Here is a 24,380-nt window from a genome sequence, read left to right on the forward strand (position 1 = left end):
TAATAAAATTTTTAGCTAATATTGAATAAATATATTCCTATTTTTACAGTGCATCCACCTCAAGTTCGAAGCAAGTTGAACGCCAACGCCGATAGCAATTACCAGGTGACTGCTAACTGGCAAGGTTATGGCTCTCACAGAAACGCCGCGCAAATGTTTGGCATACCGCGCACACAAATACCTCTAGGCATTACGCATACGCACTGCATGCCAAGCCAAAAAGGTTTTTAATTTTTATTTTTGAGCGCATTACCGGGAACAGCACTTTTAAATTATTGAGTGTGAAGCATTTAACATTTCAGGACGGACTGCGTTGGCTGGCACAATGGTTATTAGCAGGCAGAAAACTGAAAGCAAAAAAAATTGTAAGCTTCTAATAACAATTTAAATAATGCATGTATTTGATTTTCTATTAAGTATCAACAGCTCACTTAATCTGTACGAAATTTTAATATGGAATAACTAAGTTCCATAGACTTTTCTTTATAAATGCTTAGCAAAGATAAATACGATTTTATTAAGCTAAAAAAAAGTGAGTTCTCAGTTTTCAACAGAATTTAAATTTCTTTAAAATATTTTAATAAATTGCTCTCCCATTTTACTTAACACACACTTTTATTTTCCTCGATTTGTGGCCACTGTTCGTGCAATTCCCCTTCGCCTGTTTGTTCAGCACACAGTTTAAAAATAATTGTTATTGGGCCGGGACCAACGCCTCTTGAGTCCACCTCCAAACCGAGTGCCTGTTCCACGGACCTCATGGATCCTGCTGCAAATTCCTCCTTGTCCTGCTGCTCCTTTTTTGACTCCTGCAGCCATTCCATTGTCGGTGCTAAATGTCGCACGCACATAAGCGAAATTATGTGAGGCATTTTTAACGACTGATATGCGCCGGGCGCGATATGGCAAACACACTGCACACAGCCCGTAGGCCCATAAAAAAATCCGGCGCGAAATTGAAACTGCCGCCCAAGTTGGCCATTTTACATGCCGAGCCGCCCCACTTTGGCCCACAGACGGTAAACGCGACAAACGCATGGCCGATGTACGTGAGATTGGGCCGCCGTTAATTGGTAAAAATTGGCCAAAAACCCCGCCCAAGTGCTTATGCGATAATGCGTAAATTTTAATGAAAACTGAAGAGGCGAAAACAAAAACACACTTTTTTTCGGGTCGTAAACTTTGGTCCTCTGTGCAATCGCCTGGAAGTTGATTTAATGAAGATTTCACCAAATGGGCCTTCAGCCGTCGCTGTCTGACATGTTTGGTAGACAAGTGTATATACACATAGTATATTATTATTATTAAGATTTAGATATTGAAGTATATGTGTTTGGCACGTGTCCTGTCTGTCAGATCGTGCGGCTGGAATTTCAATCGGAGGTCTTTATGAACACAAATTTTAAAGAACCACTAAAGTGTGTGTTATGGGGGAATAAATTCGATAAGCTTAGCTAAAATGTAAGCAAAGCTGATACGTTTAATGTAAAGAGATTTAAAAAAAGGAAAAAATATAATTATTTCAAATAAGTATTAACCAATTTTTTAAAAGTTTTAAGATGTAAATATTTAAATAAAACTTAAAATAAAGATAAAACAGATAATGTACGCGGTTTTTTAAATTTAATAATTTAAATAAGTTGGTAAAAGTATAAGGTATTTAGAATTTTTTAATATTTTGAGACTGAATGAAACTTTCCTCTTTTTGCATTTAAAAACATCGAAGTAAAAATAAATCAGATAAATATTGAGATTTTCCCAACAAGCTAACTATTAAATTTATGTACAATTCCTTTGCAGTTTCCACAACAAGGATGGATGTCGGCAATCGAAATTATGCAGAAAGTGCTTGGCCACCTACAAGACACCAATTCATGCCTGGCCCCAATCATAAGTCCCTGTCCGAGCCCACGGAGCAACACTCATTTCCATATCGAACAATGCAGATGCAGTGGCAAATCGGCAACACAATGGTTTGTTACAACATGACCACACACAAGCCTTTTCGCGCCAAGAAATGCCAAAGCAAACACCCCAGGCCGTGTGCCTAATTATGCAACAATACGGCTCCAAAAGACGACTCTCTCTATCCTCTATCCCAAATCCTTTTTTAGGCAAATTAAGCACAATAGCCGAATGGCCAAAATGAGATACGTACACAAGAAATTATGAACAACAAGCGAACGCAACACGATAGCGAAATTATGAACGTGATTAATTCATAGATGGTGGCTGGCGCCTGTTTGGCCATTGTTTCTGGCCAAAAGTGCAGTTTATAGAGGGGGAGGGGGATATAGAAGCACGATCCACGACAATAGCCAGCCGTGGCCTGCAGTTGACATCCACGAACGATGTGGCCAAAAAGCTAAATATGATTATGTGCGCTCGATTTAATCTCAGTCGATTTAGCGCTGGCCAACTTGCCTCCTTCTCTTTACTTTATTGATTTTCCTTCTTATATTTCGGTCTATAGTTTTTTTTGACTTACCAAAAGTGTGTGTGCAACATATGCGAGGCAGGCACACATTAAAAATGAAGAGATTTTCCTTGAAAATGATGTCTGCGTATGGTTTTTGGTCAAAACGACTTTGTGCTCAAAATTGAAAATCCAAAATCGTAAAAAAATTGCACCAAGAGCGTGAGTAAGTCCCCCCGCCCACTTCTTAGTCGCCCCCACGCACACACAAAATCGAAAAAAAAACTACTAAAGTAGTTGCCGGATTACAGTGGCTTCAGTCTGATAAAGAGTCGGAAAAAACGATGAAAAAATTGGCTACTTAATTTGGTAATAACAATAATTACGCCTGACTGACTAAACGCTGACCAGCGGCCAATTTAATATTGAAAAGACAGGAGCCAAGTGGCTGTCCATTGGATTCCCTAACCAATCCGATGGGTATTACTGGCTGGTAATGATCATTGCCTGGAGTTTGGCAGAAGGAAAGAGCCAAAGACAGTAAAAAGCCAATTATCGAAACTTTGTAATAGGATGAAACTGTGCAGGGGTCTATGAATAGTTTGAGAAAATGGAGGTTCAGGGAGCTGAATTTAAAGTACTATCAATCAACTAATTTGTTATCCACATTCAACATGATTGCTAACTAATTTATTTGTCAGCATAATTACTGTTAACTGAAAATTCTTTATTTATATTAAAAATAAATAAAGATCAGAATAAATTTAGGAAAAATTATATTCAAAAGGAAAATAAATCAAGAAATTATAATTAAAATAATACCCAAATTAAAAGGATTTTTAAATTTTGTTATTCCACTTCGATGCTGTAATCGAATTTTTTCCACACGTAGAGCATCTAATTTTCGTTGCCTCAATTAGGTTTCCTCGCAGTTTTCAATTAAAACGTTTATAGATAATCAATTAATAATTTTCCAGCCACTTTTCGAGTAACTGCTGGTTACCAACCGGCTGACTCAGCCGCTCCACGCTCAATTAGGTGCAAAGACATCTCGGCTGGCTGAGCTCGAACCGAAGTCGAGGATTTTCGCTAGATTTTCGCAGTTGATCATATTTATTGGCTGCGCGATTAGGCTCGGCGGACCCGATCCGATCCGGCGTCTTGCCTCTGGCCTAATTGGGGGATCTAAACTTGAATATTGATGACGGTGTCGGATCGAATCGGAAAAGCACAAAAAAGCGAGAAAAAAAACAGACACACAATCCAAAATGCGATGCAATTGTTAACTGCGAGCCGTGTTGTTTGATATTTATCGTACTTAATTTTTGCGATGTGTTTTAAGCTGTCTTGGCTATTTTTGGAGAATTTCACGTACGAGCCTCATAATTCGTGCGATAATTTACACAAAATTAGGCAACTGTCTAGCCAGCGGACCATTTAAAGCTATTGGAGCACTCTTGATGCGTTTCCCACGCCAATTAGAATTAGTCGGCCGAAGCGAGTTGAGTTCAATTGAATTTCGAGTGGACTTCGAGGTCTGTCGGATAATTGCAAGAGAAAATTGGAAAATTCAATTTACGCCCCGGCTAATGGTTCGCAAAATTTGAACATCACCTTTATTCCACTTTGTATCGCCTGCCTTTTTATTTTATTTTTATGACACAGCTCACGGCTTCCGCTTATAATTTGTGTTAACAAAACTTTTGCCATAAAATGTCCAAAGTGAAACTCATAAAACGCAAAATTGTCGGTGCGGTCAGATATAATTAATGTGGGGCAAGTTTATTCTTCCAGCGGTTAATCTTCCCCTCTAATCTCGGCCTCCTGAAGTTTCTGACTCCCGCACTCTCTGCCAAAGCAATTAAAAGTCTAATTAGAATGTCATTAGACGAAGGCGAGTGCTAAATGGTCAGGTAGTATTCAAGTATCGCCGTAAATCAAAATGTGCCATCTCGATTTGAAAATATCTAAATAATTGGTCAATAAAAAGGACTAAATGGAAGGCGTTTGAGAAATTAATTTTGGAATGATGTTTGGTTTCAAGTTCAAGTATAAAATATTTGTAAAGAACAATATAATATAACAATATAATATAATTTTTAATAAATACCAAATACATATTTATAAATAATATATTTATAAAAATTGTTAAAAGAATTATAATATTTTTTCAATTTATAAAAAGGTTCGATTTTATGTCAAGACAAATTTATATTTATTTGCACTTGTCATGATTTTTCCATCACATATTTAAAAATTTCAAAAAAATTCCCCTTAGCAGGTCTTGCTTTGCTTCCAATAACACCTTTCGAGAAATCAAAATTTAGGGTTCACCAAGATGACGACACACTTTTACTACCCGAACAAGGAGCTGCAGGAAGAGCTGACCTGCATTTCTAAGGCATTGGTGGCACCGGGAAAAGGCATTCTGGCTGCGGATGAGTCCAGTGCAGTGATGGGCAAGCGATTCCAGTTGATTGGGGTGGAGAACACGGAGGAGAATCGCCGGATATATCGGCAAATGTTGTTCACCACCGATCCCAAGATATCGGAGAATATATCCGGAGTGATTTTCTACCACGAAACGTTGCATCAGCGAACGGACGATGGGTTGCCATTTGTGGAGGCTCTGAGAAAGAAGGGCATCCTCACGGGAATCAAGGTGGACAAGCACTTTTCGCCACTTTTCGGCTCCGAGGACGAGTTCACCACCCAGGGACTGGACGATCTGGCCAATCGGTGTGCCCAGTACAAGAAGGAGGGATGCAGCTTCGCCAAGTGGCGATGTATCCTGAAGATCACCAAGAATACTCCATCTCCGCAGGCCATTTTGGAAAATGCTAATGTGATGGCCCGCTATGCGGCCATCTGCCAGTCGCAGCGCCTAGTGCCCATCATCAGTCCCGAGGTCCTGGCCACCGGAGACCATGACCTCGATCGCTGCCAGAAGGTCAACGAAATTCTCCTGGCCGGCGTGTATAAGGCGCTCAGTGATCACCACGTCTTCCTCGAGGGAACACTGCTGCAGCCCAGCATGGTGATGCCCGGTTTGCAGAGTAATAAAAACCATCCACCATCGGACATTGGAATGGCCACGGTTCTCTCCATCAGGCGAACGGTTCCCCCCGCAGTTATGGGTGGGGATTAATATATTATGTTTAAAAATGTTTCTATAATTGTTTCTTATCTTTCCAGGAGTCCTCTTCTGCAGTGGCGCCCAATCGGAGGAGGAGGCCTCGGTCAACTTGAATGCCATCAACAATGTTCCACTCTGCAAGCCCTGGGCCATGAGTTTCGCCTTCGATCGGGCTCTGCAGACCTCTATTCTCAGGACTTGGGGTGGCAAGAAGGAGCAGATCAGCCATGCTCAAAACGAGCTCATCAAGCGTTGCAAGGTAATTGCGACTTAATAAGTATTTAGTTTTTATTTTGATATTTTGTTCGCCCTATAACCATTAAGGCAAACGGTCTGGCCAGCATTGGAAAATATGTAGTGGGCTCTATGGAAAGCTCAGCGGGAACCGAAAGACTCATCCAAGAAGCCGTCGAATTCTAAGGTACAACTCGGTATAGCCTAGAATTTTTGATTAATATCAGGATAAAATAAAATTACATAAATCATAGATCACACAAAATCAGAGTTACATTTTTGGCTAATAAAATAAATCTTGATCTGTGAATCCGTTTACTATTTATTTTAATTTAATTTTCAATTTGTTTAATATTTGTTTCGAAAATAAGTATATATTTTATTGCTTTTCTGCGTGGGCGTGAGGTAAAGTGCTCCTTGGTGACTTCTGGCAGCCACTTGACCGCAGGCCGCGTGTTTGATGCCAACCAGTCGGGCCGAACAAGTCGAAATATTGTTAACAAGCCCGAAAAGAGCAACATGACTCTTGGAGCGGAGTGTCGGCTTAATCCGCGGAGATTACCAGACGACCGCGCGACACGCAGCTGCGTTCGTAGCTCCAGAGCTCCGCTGCAGCTTAATTAACGCAGGCGCATGCCAAAAACCAAAACGACGGCTATGTGCAACACCAACGGCAGCAGCAGCAACAACAGCAGCAACACCAACACCAACAGCAGCAACATCAACCCCGGGTTGAGTGTTTCGACTTAATCAGGCGGTTCAGAGCCGCTCAAGTTGGTGTCATGTTGTTGGCAAATTAGTCAGGCTGCCACCAGGAATCATGGTTGGGGAAGGGAAGTGGCGGCGGGGAGGGGGGCTTTGCACACAAATCGCAATAATTAAAATTAAAGCAGTCACTAAGTTATAGCCTCGCCTTTCGCTGCAACGCCAGCTCCTCCCAGTTGTCACGCACAGAATTTTTAAACAGCCAAGGAGCCACAGTGGCCACAAAATGTTAAGACTTAAATGTACTTGGGAGTACTGAAAATTTGTATATTTAAATAATTAAAGCGTTTTCTTTAATTAACTGGCTATTAAACATTTATTTATTTTAATTTACAATTTATTTGTACAATTTTCTTGCCTTCTTCAGGGAAATTTTTTGTGATTTTTTTGACCCTCTTTAAATATTTTAATATATTTAACTCTCCTTTCATAATTTTCCTACCTTATTCCAGGGTACTTTTCAGGAAGTTTTCGATCCCCTTTAAATTTCTGTCCTTCCACCTGCAACTTCGAGCTTCGGCGGTTTGTGGTTAATGCAATCGCCGTGTATCCCGGGGCCGTGGGATTGAGTCCCGTGATCTGGATCCGTCACCGCCACCACCCTCCGAAATCTCCCCACTCGAATTTAATTCTCGGTCCCAATCAGGCCAACGCGTACGACATGTCATGTTAATTGGGCCCCCATATATACGTATACACTTGCGAATGTATTCGCGCGTGGCCGGCTGTGTGCATGTGTGTAAATTGCCATTATGCTCATGTTTGCTTAATATGTGGCACACAACAACACCCACCGAGTTCCGCTCGAGTCCCGGCCTTATAGCTACGGCTATAGCCATATATACGTACTTCAACGACGGCAGCACGCGACGCGTCAAGCCAATTAAAGCCAAATTATGGCAGCGCTTTTTTAATCACATGCATCGCTCTTCGCCGCTCAGTCGCTACAATCACAATCAGTTACCCAGCTACCCGCCTATTCAATCACTCATTCATTCACTCACTCATTCACTCAATCAGCGGTTTCAATTTGCCGCTGAAGATTTATGGGCGTGCCGAGCGCTAATGTAGCAGTGGAAATACAAACCACTCAGAAAATGTCGAATTAATTTATAACAAAGATGGATTTTGTCTTGATAAAATCTTAAAATATTTAAATGTTTTTGTGCTAATGCAAAAATAATATTTTAATATTTTTAATATGGTGAAATCTTTAAAATTGTAGCAATATTATTATTCTAACAAAAGATAAATACTAAATATTTTTAAAAACTATTAAATTAATAAGAACATTAATCCTTGGATTAACTTATATGACTTTTCTGCCAGCAAATGCAAATAAAATGTTAAATACAGATGATCATCGATAAAACAAAGTACCCATCACTGGTATTTTTAATCAAATGAATATATAATTAAAATCACATTTATAATGTGAAATCTGCGTTGTATTTTATGGTTTATTTACAGTACACTTAGATACAAAACTGCCATGATCGCGACTGCAAAATGCTGCTCATTGCCGGCGGCACGCGTTTGTAAGAGACTTCCACAGTCGCCAGAGATCAAAGCCAAATAGCCGACTAGCATCGAACCCGATTTGAGTTGGTCTTTAACGAGATTTCCACTTGCCAAGCGCCGACTTTTGTTGGCCATAAACGAGTATGCGAGAAGTGGGAGTGGGTCCGGGCCTTCAGCCTTTGGCAACCAGGCGGCGGCATAATTAGAAAAATCCAAAGCCAAACCAAACCGAACCGACGGGGCTGTGGCGCCAAAGTTTAATTCACAACTCCGGACGGAGCGGACACAAATCACTCAGCTGTCAAACGCTTGTTTTGATTAATTTGGTGTTAATAACGCGGACCGCACAAATCCTGTACCGTTCGGCAATTAATGTGGCTGGGTCTTTTCAGTCTTTTCGCTGGCCAGGCCAAAATGCAAAGCCAAACTTGGTCATGAAGCGTGAAAAACGAACGAGGCTTCGACTGAGGATGCGACTTGTGTTAATTGAAAGTTTCGGCCCGACGAGGAGGCCATATAAAGTGAGGAAGCCAAAAGTCTCCCGCTCCAGCGACTTCGATTTCGATTTGGTTGTCTGCTGATAGCCAAAATGTGGCCAACTCAACTGGCCATAAATGGCGGCACACGCGTCCGCCTGGCAGATGGCAAATGGCAGGACGAATGCACTATGGGGCATTTGACCACTTTTGTTGGCCGAAATTAATAACTCGGTCATTTCAAAAGATATTGACTTGAAACTTTACCAGTCACCATTTCTTATCCCCCCGCATATTATATATGATAATCATCCGGATCGGAAAACTATATCATATAGCTGCCATAGAAACGATCAAATTAACTTTGCTGTTTTTTGGAGATAAATGCACATAACTTTAGAAATAGCAATTATGTAAGTTTTTAAAACAATATTAACAGTTTTATACAAATCGGACGACTATATCCCAAAGTTTTTAAAAAAAAGGGGCAAATGCAAGAATTTACTTTACATTTGTACGACTTTTTGTTCAAGTTGTAGCGGAACTTTCGTTTTAAAGCCGCTAAAGTCCACTTAAGTTAGTCAATTACAAAGCTAAGTATTTCTACTATATTTTGATAATAATTTAAAGTCACGAAAGTCCTTACTTCCTTAGCCACCAGTGCAAACGATAGGAGTTTGTGAAATTTGAGGTTATGGTCTAAAAAATTAAATTACAGAAAAAGTGGCAATAAGTGGCGATTCTGACCATATACATTTTAACAACAATTAGATAATCTACAAATCCCAATAGGTTCCAGAAGTGGACTCCGCTGGACTCACTTTGTTGCTCCATTTGAAAATTAGTTTTCTTACAAAAATGTACTTGTTAGACCACTCCCTTTAACACTCATTTGTAAGAAAAAACCGTCTCATTTTTGTCGTCGAACCACACAAATCCTTAGTAAATAGCATAATCCTTTAAATCCAATCCAAAAAGTTTACTTAGATTGCTTAAAAACTCAAATTTAAAGCACTTTAAGACTGCAAGCAAAAAGTCGAAATTCAACAGCTCGATAATTGCATATCGAACAGCTGATTTAACAGCTCCTACCTTAACAGAGGCGACCTCTATCGGATTTCTGTAAACGTAACATTGTTAAATGGTATTTTGTTAACACATCCTCAAACAACATTTTTTGTTTTAACGACTTTTAAAAAATGGGTTTTGGCCAACCAAAGTGGTCAAATGCCCCATAGTGGAATGGCCAGAATCGAAGGTGGCCGGCTAAAAAGCCAAATGGGACAGTTTCGCTTTTGGTTTTCGATTTCGCTTTCCATGTGCGCCACATCATCAGACCAAAAAAAAGTAAGAGGTGTTTAAAATGCTAATTTGGGCAATGCCACCAACTCCAAATCACGTACAGTTGTCTCCATTTCTCACATGACTTAATGATGCCGCATTTTGGCCTGGCCAAAAGTTCAACTTCCCTAGTTAAATCGGCGAGGCGAGGCGGCGTGTTGATTGGGCCTTAATTTCGGAAATTTATAGGCCTTAGAGGAAATCGCAGAAATTTCTTTTAATCAAATTGTAAATTAAGAAAACTTTCAAATGAGGCTTTTAATTAAAACAATTAAATCTGATTGACAACAACAACTTTGAAACTTTAGATGAAATTATAAATAAATTTTTTTATTTGCTAATAAATCTACTGTAAATATTTACAATCATTTTAAACTTAATATCTTAAATATTATGCACAATCATTTTATATTTAAATATTTAAAACTGAAAAATAAACAAAAAGTGAATTAATCTCAACGTAAGAGTAAGGATCCTTTTCCCTTCGCTCACTCAACCATCTGACCACGAGATTTCACTGCCATCATTATTATAGAGTCTGGGATCAGCTTTAAAGTGACCCACTGGCTGTGTCGTATGCAAATGATTTCTGTTCCTCGGCTGAGTTTTCAGCTCCCTTCCTGCTCGAGGCTGTCGCCCATCAACGCGCTTGTTCAGCTGTCACCATATGCAGCTTCCTGGCCAGGACATCGGGACGGCCGAAACGCCACTGACGTTGCCGCCCCCGGGCACTGAATCGAAATTTGCTATGCCAAAATGTCAAAATGTCAATTCGAAAACGTTTAGCAGGGGAAAAAAAACGTGAATAAAGAGGGAAACGCAGCGGCGCTGCCAAATGTTGGCTAAGTAAACTTTTTGGCTATTGAATGGCCGGTCAGCTGGCCAGTTTTTTTTCTTTTCTATGTATATAAATGTAGGTATATATACATATGGAGGCGTGTCGCTGGCAGTCGCTCAAGAGTTGGTCAGGTGTAGGCTCGTTTGTCTGTCACTCGTTACATTTGCTTACCTTTCCTTTATGCAAATGCGGGTGAATTTTCGTCCCCAACTGCTGATTGTATTGCATAAAGTTAAAGCTAGACATTTAGTTGATTGTGCCTTTTTTTATTGAAAGTCTTACTTCTTGGGGTTCTGTCAATGCCCCACAAGATGGCTCACAACTTGTGTCGTCTGCCTGACAAACGTACGACATTTCTGACAAATACTGCCGACACAAAACTCTTTTATTTTGATTTTATTTTTTTTTGGCTGACGGACAGCCTCTCAGACATGCATAGGCAAAGCATGTTGACAGGCCAACAGGCCAAAAATAAAAATAATACTTAACAAAAAGATACAGTCAATCTTTTTGTTGCAAATTTTATGCAATTTTTCAGAGGTACCGTGTGTGTTCGGTAGTCGAAGGAAACAAAAATAAATTATACACCCAAGCTATTTCGACAAATTCAATGGGAAAAATCTGCAATTTAAATAATGTTAACTGGCATTTTGAAATGTAGCCCATACAGAAAACCATCTTGGACAGTTGTTGCATCATTTAGTTGGGCTCATGAATAACAAAAACAAATGGGTGTGCCGTGATATAGCTATTATGGCCACAATTCGATTTAATGTTTGTTAATATGAACAATACTAATACCGGGAACGAGAATCAGAAATAGTTAAAATCAATGAGAAATGTTTCGGAGCATATTTCCTTCATGGAACCAATCATTGTTATCAGTTCTATTACCATAATTTAATAACATGAAATTCTGTGAATTAAATGTTATGGAAATCATTTTCAAAATTTTGAATTTTCATTTATTATTTCTTAAGAAATGTACCCATATTTGCCTGGCAAGCGAACTACTCAATAACACCCACATAACCGACGGCAAATTCATAAAAATTATCAAAATTAAAACATAAATAAAATACCAGGGAACACGTACGCAAACGTTGGCAGATACCTGAATATGTATGTATATACCATATATATACACGGGGCACAGCAAATGAATTCAATTTCGAATGAAAAATGGCGGCAGTGATGAAGATGGCAACGTCGACGGCATCGCAAAATGCGTGCCTGCGTGAGAAGTGGGTGGAAAAATAAGAAAACGGTGGGCGAGGAGGTGGGGAAAGCGGAAAAAGAAAAGTGCGGGGGAAGGAAGAAACTTTATTAACATTTTTCGCATGCTGCACGTGCAGCATTTGTGGCAGGAACGTCGCGTCGGGCCGCGTATTTCGCGCTCTTTAATGAAGTTTCATAAATTGTGAAAATCGAACGTTAATCAAATAAGGAGCGGAGAGCCATGTACAAAAGGTGGCGCCTTAAATGGCCGACAAACTGCAGACGTGGCCAAAAGAATCTGTCAATAAATCAATTAGTGTAATATAAATCAAGTGACAAACGGAAAACGCAGCAACCAAAAAGGCCCGCTAGAGGGCGCTGTGGTGATGTTTCCATCTTCTGTAAAATGATAGTTTGTGGTCTTAATTAATTGCAACAAATTTTATGTCTGACGTGTTGGTCGGGGGGAAGGGGAAAGGAGAGGAAAAAACAGAAATAGAAAATATAGCATTAACAGTGGCCCAGAGCCACAATTAGCCAAATGACAAAGCCGACACGATTGCTCTGGCTCATAACTCATGACATTTTGCGGTTGCTGCCCGTCGCTGTGGTTTTTCAATTGTCAGTTGATGGCTACAATTACAATTACCCTGTGTCCTGCACACCCTTCATTTCCTCTACTCTCCCCTCCATTTGATGGTAACAATATATTCGCTTCCTTTGCAAACTTCCGGTATTTGCGATGCTTTAGCGAGCGTACCATTGGGCGTATGCGCAATGCCTAGAAAGAAAATAAAATTATTTTACCTTTTCAGGTAAAGGCACTTGAAAAATTAAAAGGCTTTGTGATTTTAAATTAAATTTAATTTGAACATTATTTAAATATAAAGTAGTTTAAAAGGGTTAAAAAAGTTATTTTTTATTAATAAAATTTTAATAAATATTTAAACATAGCTATTATTCAATTATAATAATTTTTTCCAGTACACCAACATATTTCCTGGGCATGACTACTTTTCAAATGGTTTTTCAAGTCTCCTACCGAACGCAGACCAAACCAAACTTCCTGGTCCGTGGCAAACAATTTTGACATTTGACTAATGCGGAACATTAGTTCTGCCAAAAATTTCTTAATTTAGCGTTAACGCTGCTCCGAACATTTCTTGGAAGGTGAAATGAAAGGTGGGTGAAACTGGTGGAGCTGTCTGGAACCTGCATGGCGAATATATTTTTTGGCCGCAGCCCCGTGCTCCGAAGTTTCTCCCGGAGCTTTATCTGCTAAAAATTTGTCACAGCAAATAAAAAGTTTTTTCGTATTTGTTTTTTAATCCACCGAGCAAGAAATAAAGATAAAAACTTAAGCTAAAATAAGTTTCTATAAAAGTGTGCGAAAAAATGGGGTAAACGGGGAGAACGAAGCCAAAAAGCCAGCGATGAAGAAATTTGAAGTGCAGCAAACTGCAGCAATAATAAAATAACAGAAAAGCAATTAAAAGCCAGCTGCTGGTGATTTGGCGGATTAGAAGACAAGATGACCAAGGGCAAAGGCGACATTGTCTAGCTGAGTGCGGCGATAACCTTGAGGATGGGCTGGAGGGCACGGGGATGAGGTATAAAATTTTAACGCGGCCAAATGGTGCAGCTCAACGTTGGACAATTACAGAATTATGTAATTGAGCGGACAATGTTTAAAAATAAAGGGATTTTGGTTGCATCTTCAAAGGTTTTGGGGGGATGAAAATATTGACTAAGATAATAACTTGTAACCAACGTGGCGACGATTAAATATAAGGAGATAGAATAATGTGAATTTTACCAGGAAATTACATAAATCTGTTTATTATTTCGATAAGAAATCTCTCAAAAGTGCACCCACAAAAATCCCGATAATGGTGCATAAAAGTATACAGTGAAAAATAGAAAATAGCAAACATTAAAGCACCTTTTAGATGGCTGGCTATTTCAATTGGGTTATTGATTTATTTAATTATTTAATAAACTCAATTTAATATTCATAAACTTTTTATTTAACTTTAAATTCCAGAATGTTTATTAAAAATTTATGAAACTACTTTAGTTGTTATTTATTTACCCCATGTGCATTTATGTCAATCTTCTTTTATGAAGAACATATGTGTTTATGGTCATATTCTAAGTTCCCAAAGCCTTTATTTATAAGGAGTACAGATGCTTCCCAGAAGATTGTTAAATTAAAGTCCGGACATTTCGCAGCGACTATTAAGCTGCTTTCATTGGCCAAGTTGTTGACAGCCAACTCGATATTTTGCGCTAACTCCGTTCAGGTGCAGCGGAAAGTGCGGCGTTTCAATATTCATCTGGCGAATATTTGCGTCGCGTAGTTGGCGAAATTTTACCGCTGCGCTTATTGGTCTTGTTGTTGTTGCTTTTGTTGGCTAACAAAACTTTTGGCCCACAAAACCGCACACTCGTACGTACACGCACACATACACACACACATTTAAGCCCACAAACACAGTGCCACATGCATAGACATCGCTTTTGCATTCATGGAGCATATGTTCCAACTCCCGATTTAGTTTTCGTTTTACGGTTTGAAGTTTCACATTAAAAGCATTTCAGGCAGATAAATAGAGCACGAGGGAGAGGGACAAAAACGGCATAGTTAGAAAGGGAGAGCGAGAGGGAAGATAACTCCCGACCCCCTTCGAAAGTCTGTGTCCCCTTGTCACTGATAAAGTTTTTGTTTTTGCCCTGCTGCCGGAATTATATTATAATTTCAACTATGAGTACTACTCATGCAAATAACTCAAATTAAAGTTTTTATGCCTATGGGGCACACACACATACACACAGGCAAGGACAGACCGGAAACCGCCATCTTGTTTTTAGTTTTTGGATAAAAGTTGCGAGCACGCACAAGACTAGCAGACAAACATGGCCGAAAGGGTTACGGGAATACTTGGTTATAACTGGGTAAAGCACTGTGTAACAAAATATGGGATCAGAAAAAATAATTGACTGATTTATGGCTCAGATGACTACAAAGTTTAACACAATTAATTTAAAGCCTGATATTTACACTATGCCATTTGACTTATCAACTCAGTAATTGTTATATCTCTTGTCAAAAACATTGTAAGCTTTATCAGTTACAAAATGTGGATTAAAACTCATTTTCTAATTCACAGCAAATTTTTTGTTTATCACCCCTGTTGTTTTGCACACGAATTAAACCGTGTAAACGGCGATTTAGCAAACATTTTGATAAGCAAACACATTTAATAACTGATTAAAAGTGCTAGTAAACAAGTCAATAGAATCAAATTGCGTATCGATTTGGGTAATTTTACGGATTATTAAATTTGAAAACTGACACGCTTCAAAAGCTGTGCGTTTCCATTAGGACAACTAATTAGCAAAGTGTTGCAGTAATTATAAAGGCCTGTGTCGCACCCATTATCACTTCATATGCCAAACAATTACGACGGGGTTGATGCAATAAAAAGCCTGTAAAAGTGCATTTAAACTATTTCGAAAGTAGCCTCCAACCGTTCTCGGGGCGCCTTTGGTGAGCCTCGTCAGCACTTCTCTTTTTCTGACCAGCAGCATCAATAACGGGAAAGTTTTAGCCAGAAACCAAGGAACACCAGCGAACACCACAACAGCAACACACCAGGACCAGCTCAAAAATTATGGCCACACTTTCGTTTTTACCAATGGACGGCTGGCAAGGGGGTGGACAATGCCCCAATGAGATAAGAAAAGTGTGCACGAAAATTACACTGAGGAAAAAAATGTTAATATAAATAAACATTACCTTTTGCTAAATGATTTTTGTATAAATATTAAAACAAATATTTTTCTAAAATGTATAAATACTAAAGAAAACATTTGTAGGTAAGTTATTTTTAATTCAAATTAAAATTGTTGTTAAAAGTTATAAGGCCAAGGAACTAAAATGTTGTTTAGCTCTTTTGTATTTATTTTCTGAGGTTTTCCATATACGATGACAGTTTTGGAATAATTGTTTGGCCGTGAAAACGACTTTTTTTTAATGGCTTGAATTTTAATTTACTACAAATGGTTAGAAATATTATTTTCTTTTCGTTACCGTTTGCAACATTTGAAGTGTATTTAATTTTTTCCCGTGTGGTAGAGCTGCAGTATTCTTGAAATGCAGCCAAGCCGCAACTATGTGGCCGCCCATAAAGTTGAGCCGTCACCAGAGGAGGAAAGTCCCTCTTGCTGGGCTGCGAAAGTTTTTTAGGGCCAGCTTGTGTTTATAAGATGGCCAAGTAGCGGCGTTCGGCTATCAGTTGGCCAGAACTTTACTGCTTACGTTCATCATATTTGCGCGAGAGTTTTGCTGGGGAGCAGAACTTTTCGTGGAGCCCCGAAGACCAAAAGACCAGAGATACCAGATACTATATGCTCTACATAGCGAATGTAAAGGCGGGCGACCAACTGCAACAAACTGCAGCGATTGCTGTCAGCTGCAAGTGCTCCGGGGCGGCAGGCACTTGAGACTTCTTTTGAAAATTGTCCAACAAGAAAACCGAAACCCAACCTGCACCGCTCAAACCCTCAAACTCTGTGGGCCATCGGCCCAAAGGACATTGCAACAACTGACTGATAAATGTCGCTGCCAAGGCTGCAAATACGACTGAGGACATTTCCTTATTTCCTGCCGTTCCTGTCGTCGTCCGCTGTCCTCTGTCCGCCGTCCGGCTGGCCGACTTTTGCTACAGGAAACTTTTAGACCAAAAGGAAACCCAGAGCAGCGGAAGGCATTCTGGGGAGAGCCCTTTTTTATGCAAGTCATAGAAATTTACAAGCCCCAGTGACAAGGACGTTTAGTTTATGGACGCGCAGCGCTCGCAGTGCTGACAGCTTGGCCACGTCTTTCAAAGGCTTAATTCCAGGTTTTTTAAAGCTTTTTAGCTTTTTAATAAGTATTAATGTTGACCATAAAAATTAGTTAACCTTGGACCTTTAATGACAAATAAATCAATCAAAAAATTTAATTTTGGTGCCAACATTGCTAAATTCTAATTTTCTGACAAAAAAAAATGAAGTATTTTGTTCGAAACAATATTTATAATGGTCTTAAGGCTGCCAACTTTATTTTTTGACCATTTTTTGCAAAAAAAGGATGCAACCCCTTCTAAAATAATAAAAAATTAACATACATTTTATTTAGTGTAATCTACCCGGCAGTAATTTAGCACTACATTTGGGCAAACTACGACAAAAAATCGCACTGAAATATCTTGTTTTTCCATTTGGTTCTTTCGATCGTTTTTCCCTTTAAATCTTAAACCTAACATAGAGCACATATTTTATTTGATTACATTTTTCATACCTTAAATTGATCAAATTAAAGCTTTGCAAATGCATACTTAACAATTCACACTCAAGTAAAATGGTATACGTTTTATTTAAAATATTTTTGATTTAAACAGTCTCTCTATGTGATATTTTACCATAATTTCCTGCGTGTTTTCCTACAAAAAATAGCCTTCCGGCCTTGGCGATGCCATCACTGTTTGGGCGTGGGACATTTTGCTGTTGAAAACTTTGTTACATTGGCATATGCAATTGGGTTTGCTGCACATCCTGTCGACAGCTTGGACTTGCCAAAGTTTTTGCCACTGTTAAATGTTTTCTACGTTTTTATGTCTTCGCCAACGTTTTTTGGCCACAGTTTGGGGGGCTGGGGCCAAAAGGGGGGTTCAAAGTTTTTAATGAATTTTATAGCAGGCGGTGTTAGGCGATTGTGAGACGATTCAATCCGAAGGCGAGCCTTACGAAACACTGTTGTGGAGGTGAGGGTCCGGCGATAAGGGGGAGGCCAAAGGTGAGGACAGGCAGCGGGCCAATCAAGCTAATCGCGGACGAGCTGAGATAGTCAGCTAGACAGACATATATATACAATACATATAGTGCGACCGATAGACAGACAGACAGACCGCTTTGACTTTGATGTGCTGTCGCTGGTGTTGGCCTGGGCATTAAATGCAGCACATTAAAGCCGCAGGAGCCATCGCCGCTGACGGCTGACAAGCGTTGAGTCAATTACATGGTAATAAACTAATGGGCAACGTGCCCGCCTGGCGACGACGTCACTCACCATCCTCATCATCACCACATCACCATCGCCACCACCGCCAACCATCACCAGCATCAGCCTGCCTCATCAGTTTGGGTCCTCACTCATGCCCGTTTAGCCTCAACACTTGTTGAACTTCCCATGGCCAGCACATAAAGCCAACTATAATTGGCCCAAAGTGAGGCTGATTCGAAAATGGCACTCGCTTAAATGCGAAAGTTGAAACCTGAGATGTTAATTGGCAGACGATTTGGCGGTGATTTTATTTTGAACGAAAATTGGAAAAGAAGGGATTAATTTTTAATTAAATAATGAGCTAAGCTTTGAAGCAAAAATAAAAAAATTGTATTTAAATTAAAGGTTTTATCCAATATTTATATTTTTTCCGAAACTTTTTATTTTCAGACTAACTTTTTTTAAAAGGAAGAACTCACTGAACTGCAATTTTATTAACTTATATTTTCTTGCACAATTAATATTTTATTTGAACATGGAAACTAGATATTCCTTTCGCTGAGATCCTTAACCGTGGACACACTTGCCCACGTTGAGTTGGTAGGTGGATCCGGGGGGACAGGATCCGTGGATGGGACGTTCGATGGTGCAGCGACTGTTCTCGGCATTATAACCAGCAGGACATCCGCTGCTGGCAAAGGCTCCCGCCAGCAAAGACAGGACCAAAAGCAAGAGCCAAGTGCATTTGAAAAGCATGTTTATAGATTGTATTGTATCCTTCGGGGCTCCTGCACTCAGAATAAAATCCTTTTAGCTTGGAAATGAATTAACTGGGAAGCCTCAACTCACCTCAGGCGAATGCAAAATGCAACTATTTCAAGGGATGCAACTTAAACGGATCTTATATACCAACAGATGCACAAGCTGATGACTCGACCTTGGTCTAGTTCTACTAATCTGAACTGGCGGAAGGCAGCCCACAATGATAACACCTCGCTAATAAGCAGCTTAGCAAAACAGTTTGCTTTTTTTCTAATTGTTTTAAATGTGTTCAATGGCTGATTAGGTTTTATTTTGGTTTATTTAGTTTTTGTAGACACACAGGTTGACATTGGCACTGTACTGGGATCCAGGGGGGCACTCTCCACGAATGGTGCGCTTGGCAGTGCACTTGTTACCCTCCTTCTTGAACGGAGCTGGGCAGTTCTTGGCCGAAACAGTCATGGCGATGAGGGCCAAGATGAAGATGGTGAGCCACGAGAAGTTCATGTTGTTTTGAGGCTGCAAAACAATATATTTTTTTTATTGTTATTTTTTGAAGAGTATTTCCCTATCGAGAGGCTTTTTGCAATGAGATTTCATTGGATCGTGAGCAATATTTTTTCATGGAAATAGATAATGGAACCAGGGTTCAAAATGCTTTGCTTTATTTCTAGCTATATTATGAACTGTGATTAACTTTGTTTTGATTTGATTTAATTCAATCACAGCCTTACAAATTTTTGAAAATTATTTAATTTTATCCTCGACCTACCTAATATATAATATTCTTTAATTTAATATAAGCTCTTTAACTCACACTTTAATTGAATATTTATTTAAGTTTTTTTTTAGAAATGGTGAATATTCTTAAAATGTTCTTACTTAGTTCAAAGTAAATGTCAGAAGAACGTTGATTAATATATTTAAAATTTAGATCTTGAAGTTTAGGCCTAGTACTCACTTTAATCAAAAAGCCTACGAAATGAAAGTCTCCGTACAAAATTTTGAGCACGAAATTTTCCGCCTGTCATTTTTGTATAGAAATTTTCGTTTCGTTGGCTTTTTGATTGAAGTGAGTATTAGGCCTTAACTAACAACTTAACAAAAAACTTTATCAAGAGATTCCATAATTTTTGTAGCCAACTCAGTTGAGTCAACGATTTCAATGTTTTAATCACACTAGAAATTCGAAATTATAAGTCCGCTCATTTTAATACACTTAAAAACTTGCAAAAATTACTCCTTGCCACTTGAATCACTTACTTTCTTGTCGTCACTTTGCAGATGATCAAACTAAATTTTTCGGCTGCCGGCTGCTGCTTTTATAGCCGCCGAAAAATACAGTTTGGGAGCCAATCTATCTATTGGGTTCCTCGGTCGGCTTTATCGCTACCATGACGAACCTTTGACACAATTAGTGGCGTTTAAGCTGTCGCCGATAAGGAGCCGCGAAGGCTTGACACATGTGGACCGCTGGACGCTGGCTGCTGGATGCCTATCTTCATCAGCCGAAAGGAAGCGGGCAACAATTCAGGGGAGAGCTTCACATCGCATTCGATCGAAACAAAGGGCATTTGCGTGGGGTCGACTGGGCCCTGAAGTAGGCGTGAAAAAGCTGCGACGGCGGGGTGGCAATGTCGAATGGCAACAGAGAAAAATTCCGCATGAAGCAACTGACATCAAATTGTCGAGGGAACAGGTGAGGCAGGTGTAGCGAACCCAGGCATTGTCCAGGTTCAACAATGGACCCGAGGATTCAGAATGGGGATGGGGATTGGGGATCGGGGGCGCCTGTCAGTTGCAGGAGCACAATGGCCAGGTCGGCAGCTCTCCAGCGCTCTTTTGTGCGTTCAGCATATGTCATTCATATACAATTACGGTCGCAATTTTCGATAGTTGGTCGCAAGATGCGAAATGTGGGTGCAAAAAGTGCAGTGCAAGAAAAACGCTTTCAGAAATTCGATTTCTTTATGACAGCCAGGGACTGGGAAATTTTTAAGGCCCTGAATTTATTGGAAAAATGAGTTATAAACTTTAAAATTCTAAAAATAGAATATTTACTTATATTTAAAAATTTTAAAAATGTTGCCAATATATTTTAGTCCTTTTAGGACATAGAAAATGTAAATATAGTTTCTGCTCCTCAATTATGGTGACAAGAGAATGCATTTATTTCTATTGAATAAATTAAAATATTTATCAGTACCAAAATTATAGTGACAAATATTTTAAGAGCTTTAAAACTATTTTTTGCGCATATAGAGTAATAGTAGAAACCGTCAGGCCCAAACCAGCTGATACCTGAATATAATCAGTACTTTGGATTTGTTTACTCTATCTCATATGTCGGAACAATAACAGTTGCTCACAGCCAAGCCGAGATTATCAGCTTGAAGCTTGAAACAATTAAATATAGAAGCACTGGTATTTCCCAATTCCAAAATAAATCAAATGCTAACGAGCCATAAAGTTTCAGTGTCAGGCGAGAGAGGCAAGAGTTCAATATTTCTGCGTTATAGTTTGCATGTGATGAACGACAAACTGTTTTCGATGGTTTCCACTTCAAGCGAAAAGAAAAAGAATCGAACGTGGAGCGTATATAGTGCGTCATAATTCACTCAGCACTTGGGTTTTGCTTCGATATATATGGTTGCGTGTCGAAGGCGACTTCTTCACTTGGCCAAGTTGTGGGCTCTTTTCGGGCTTAAGGTGGCTGGATTTGACCAGTTGGTCATGCCTTTGGCTTTGAATTATTGATGGGCGTATTAAGAAGATTAATGTGATGAGCTATGGGGCACGGAGAGTTTTGTCGTTGCCTGTTGTCGTTGCTCATGTTAATGTCTTCATTGTCGGCTTCAAGCTTCAAGCTACAAGCTTTACCTTTACCGTTAGTCACCCAACCCCCCTTGATTGTATATTGATGTGTGTGTTTGGTGTGTGTGGGCGAATCACTTCGATTCGAGCTTCAGCACAGCCAAAGAGCAATAACGTTCATCACTCGGAAACTTCCCGGGATATTTCCTCCTTTTTTTGGGGGCCCGGAGGTCGATTGGTCATTTTGTTAGACCTCTCAATTCGGTGAGCTGCTTTTTTGGTTGCATTGCGCGTCTATAAGCCATTTTTCTTCCTACCTCACATAAGTTTTAAGCTGTGTGTAATTTATTTTTATAGCCATGTTGCCGACGTAAAGATTGCAAATATGTAGTTGACCAAACCTCGGTTACGGCTGGTGCGTTAAAGGAATCACTATATAAGGGTGTCGAGATTTCACCCATTTAGGGGTACACATTGTGCACTAAAATGTTGGTTTACAGGCTAAGAAGCTCTAAAGTTCGAATTAGGGTTCTAAAAAAAATCAGAAATTAAATTATTTTTTAAATCCTACACCAAAAGTTCACTTGGCTATCCATTTAGTTGGAAGAATTTTATTGGTACGAAAATGATTAAATAATATTCTATAAACCATAATAGTTTTCAAGCTAATTTAATAGTCTTATTAACTGTAATCTGAATTACAAATTACAAATTGGTTTAGAGAGTGAAATTTAAATATTAAAAATATGAAATTAAGCTTATCTGCTTTATGAAACAGTATAAAATCGTGGCAATAATTAATGCAGACAGTTTTTGATGGCCCTGCTAAATTGCGCAGCATTTCTCATTACTGCAGCCATGAGCAGCTGAATTTGGTTTTTAGCTCTTAACCCACTGCTTACGCCGGGCGGCTTTTTTCGCCCAGTTGCTCCGGTGTCCGGTGGAAATGGCAACCTCAGACATTGACTTTGGTAAAATTGTGGCACGCCAAGCACATTTTGAAGCTCATCAGTAATACAGTTGCACAACGGGCCGCCGGGGGAAGGAGAAGGGAAGAGGAGGAGGCGGTAAGTGGAGGACTCCGCTGGGGCAGAGTCAAAGCCAAAACCGAAACCAATGTTGATTTTATTGCTTGCCGCAATGTTTTTAACTTTTGCAGGAGCAACGCCGCCACCGCCGAGCCTCTGTTGCTAGTGGAATTACACAATGAGAAACATTACAGAAAATTAATTATAATCTAAAACTTAAAAAAGAATCGAATGTAATTGTAATTGTTGATAAAATGTTAAAATATTTTTCAAAAATATTCAAAATATTTTTTAAGCTGTCTATTTTACATTCATTACGTTTTATACAAAACCCAAAAATTGTAAGTGTTTTTAAATTGTTAAACTCAACAGTACATTTTTGAATCACAATCTTTACATCGGTAAAATTTAAAATAAATACAAATGGTAGATAAAAATCAAAACAAGCTAATGTACCAGGGAATTTTAAGTGATTTTTTCACCGTGTTTTTAGAAGTTCCCTGGGGGGTGTAGGCAACTGTCGCGTTGCATGTTGCTGCTATTACTGCAGCACAGCTCCGGCTCCGCACAGCATTTAACCACTCGGGCAACAAGGCAACAAGGCGACCAGGCCAAAACAGCCAACAGGCAGCAGCCAAACTGCCAGACAGCCAAAAGCTGAGCCATGCGATGGCAAAACGTGCTGAGTTTTCGTAATTAGTGCACAAGAGTGCAGCCCGATGGCCACGTGCAGGGATTTTCAGGGGTATTTGGGGGCCAAAAGGGGGCATTTGGGGCTTGGAGGACCCAAAACACTCTCCTGCCGCCGGAGCACGTTTATGTGGGACTTTCGGCCTTTTTGGAGTGTGACATGGCGATGGCAGTGCCTGCGTCATCTATCGCCTTCTTGTGCGAGGATTGGAGTGTTCCTGTTTCCCCAGCAGTTGGCTTAAGTAAGTTGTTAGTCGCTGGCCGCGCTGCCTTTGCGCGTTTGACACACAAGTTGTCGCCTGTAAGCCGCTGCCGGCGAACATTGAATTCCCAATGAGATTTTCGTGTTCCAGGCGTCTCAAAAATAAAGGGATAAAGGAATAAAGGGACAAAGAGACGAAAGTTGGGCAAGAAATTGACTCTCAGAATTAACGAAAGGTAAGTCTTGAAGGTTCGGAAAATTCTATTTAAATAAAGGAACTAAAGTTAAGAAAAATTAAGGAAGCATTGAGTATATAGTGTATACTGGAAACTTATCAAAAATACTAAATAAAACTTCAAATAAAGATGACCACAATGAAAACAACCCCCAAACTATTTAGCAATTCATGCTTTGTTTTTTAAGCAATCAATAGATACGAATAAAATCAGTGGTATAGTTTTAAAACTTTCCAGCATCGCTCTTTATGTCTGCCAGAATATTTTTTGTGGACCATTCGCTAACGACATTGGCAGGCAGCAAACAGTTTTCAGCTGCCATGGCCTTAATTTTACTGATTATGGCAGCAACCAGGCAAACTTTTGGCCATTAAAAAAGATTCGTTTTAATGAGTTTGGCAGACAAGGCAACAAGGTCCCAGGCCCACAGCCTCCCATCGCCATCGCCTCCCATTCGCACCCATTCTCCATCGACGTTCCCTTTTTATCGGGGAGAAAAACTGTCGCTGTTTATCTTTTGCCGGCTGGCAGTCAAAATGCAGCCAAGGTCTGCCCCGAAAACTGGACCTCAGATTCAGATGCATGTGCAGATATATGTAAATAAGTGTGTACGAGCACTCGGAATAAAAATCACTCCGAAATTCAGATAATTAATAC

The 24,380-nt window shown here is 39.6% G+C and overlaps 3 protein-coding genes and 1 long non-coding RNA gene across 5 annotated transcripts; 2 read left to right on the top strand and 2 right to left on the bottom strand.

Moving 5' to 3' along the window:
• The first annotated feature begins 4,678 nt into the window (after window positions 1-4,678).
• Ald2 (Aldolase 2) lies at window positions 4,679-6,037 on the top strand. Its single transcript, XM_017152194.3, has 3 exons — window positions 4,679-5,553; window positions 5,612-5,811; window positions 5,877-6,037. The coding sequence occupies exons 1-3, from the start codon at window positions 4,755-4,757 to the stop codon at window positions 5,970-5,972; spliced, it is 1,095 nt and encodes a 364-aa protein (XP_017007683.1). The 5' UTR covers window positions 4,679-4,754; the 3' UTR covers window positions 5,973-6,037.
• A 9,017-nt stretch (window positions 6,038-15,054) lies between these two features.
• LOC138913581 (uncharacterized) lies at window positions 15,055-15,870 on the top strand. The gene is made up of 2 exons (XR_011419367.1): window positions 15,055-15,495; window positions 15,557-15,870. It is a non-coding gene; the product is annotated as an uncharacterized lncRNA (long non-coding RNA).
• A 2,605-nt stretch (window positions 15,871-18,475) lies between these two features.
• LOC108064608 (uncharacterized) lies at window positions 18,476-18,950 on the bottom strand. Its single transcript, XM_017152192.3, has 2 exons — window positions 18,841-18,950; window positions 18,476-18,779 (listed from the first exon to the last, which is right to left on the bottom strand). The coding sequence occupies exon 2, from the start codon at window positions 18,745-18,747 to the stop codon at window positions 18,559-18,561; it is 189 nt and encodes a 62-aa protein (XP_017007681.1). The 5' UTR covers window positions 18,748-18,779; window positions 18,841-18,950; the 3' UTR covers window positions 18,476-18,558.
• Window positions 18,951-19,041: 91 nt separating this feature from the next.
• On the bottom strand, window positions 19,042-20,117 carry LOC108064609 (uncharacterized). 2 transcript variants are annotated; one of them, XM_017152193.3, is made up of 2 exons: window positions 20,017-20,117; window positions 19,042-19,272 (listed from the first exon to the last, which is right to left on the bottom strand). In XM_017152193.3, the coding sequence occupies exon 2, from the start codon at window positions 19,258-19,260 to the stop codon at window positions 19,075-19,077; it is 186 nt and encodes a 61-aa protein (XP_017007682.1). In that variant the 5' UTR covers window positions 19,261-19,272; window positions 20,017-20,117; the 3' UTR covers window positions 19,042-19,074. The 2 variants fall into 2 exon arrangements, with proteins under 2 accessions (XP_017007682.1, XP_070073062.1); XM_070216961.1 differs by lacking the exon at window positions 20,017-20,117 and adding an exon at window positions 19,636-19,654.
• Window positions 20,118-24,380: the final 4,263 nt, after the last annotated feature.

Source organism: Drosophila takahashii, chromosome 3R, assembly GCF_030179915.1.
Source record: "Drosophila takahashii strain IR98-3 E-12201 chromosome 3R, DtakHiC1v2, whole genome shotgun sequence".
Classification (NCBI taxonomy): Eukaryota; Metazoa; Arthropoda; class Insecta; order Diptera; family Drosophilidae; genus Drosophila; species Drosophila takahashii.

Bases quoted from the DNA above. Each gene is read 5' to 3' on its own strand.
- Ald2 (XM_017152194.3), top strand. From the start codon at position 4,755: ATGACGACACACTTTTACTACCCGAACAAGGAGCTGCAGGAAGAGCTG. The intron at 5,554-5,611 runs GTGGGGATTAAT...TTATCTTTCCAG, and splicing joins GGTTCCCCCCGCAGTTATGG to GAGTCCTCTTCTGCAGTGGC. The intron at 5,812-5,876 runs GTAATTGCGACT...ATAACCATTAAG, and splicing joins AGCTCATCAAGCGTTGCAAG to GCAAACGGTCTGGCCAGCAT.
- LOC108064608 (XM_017152192.3), bottom strand. From the start codon at position 18,747: ATGCTTTTCAAATGCACTTGGCTCTTGCTTTTGGTCCTGTCTTTGCTG.
- LOC108064609 (XM_017152193.3), bottom strand. From the start codon at position 19,260: ATGAACTTCTCGTGGCTCACCATCTTCATCTTGGCCCTCATCGCCATG.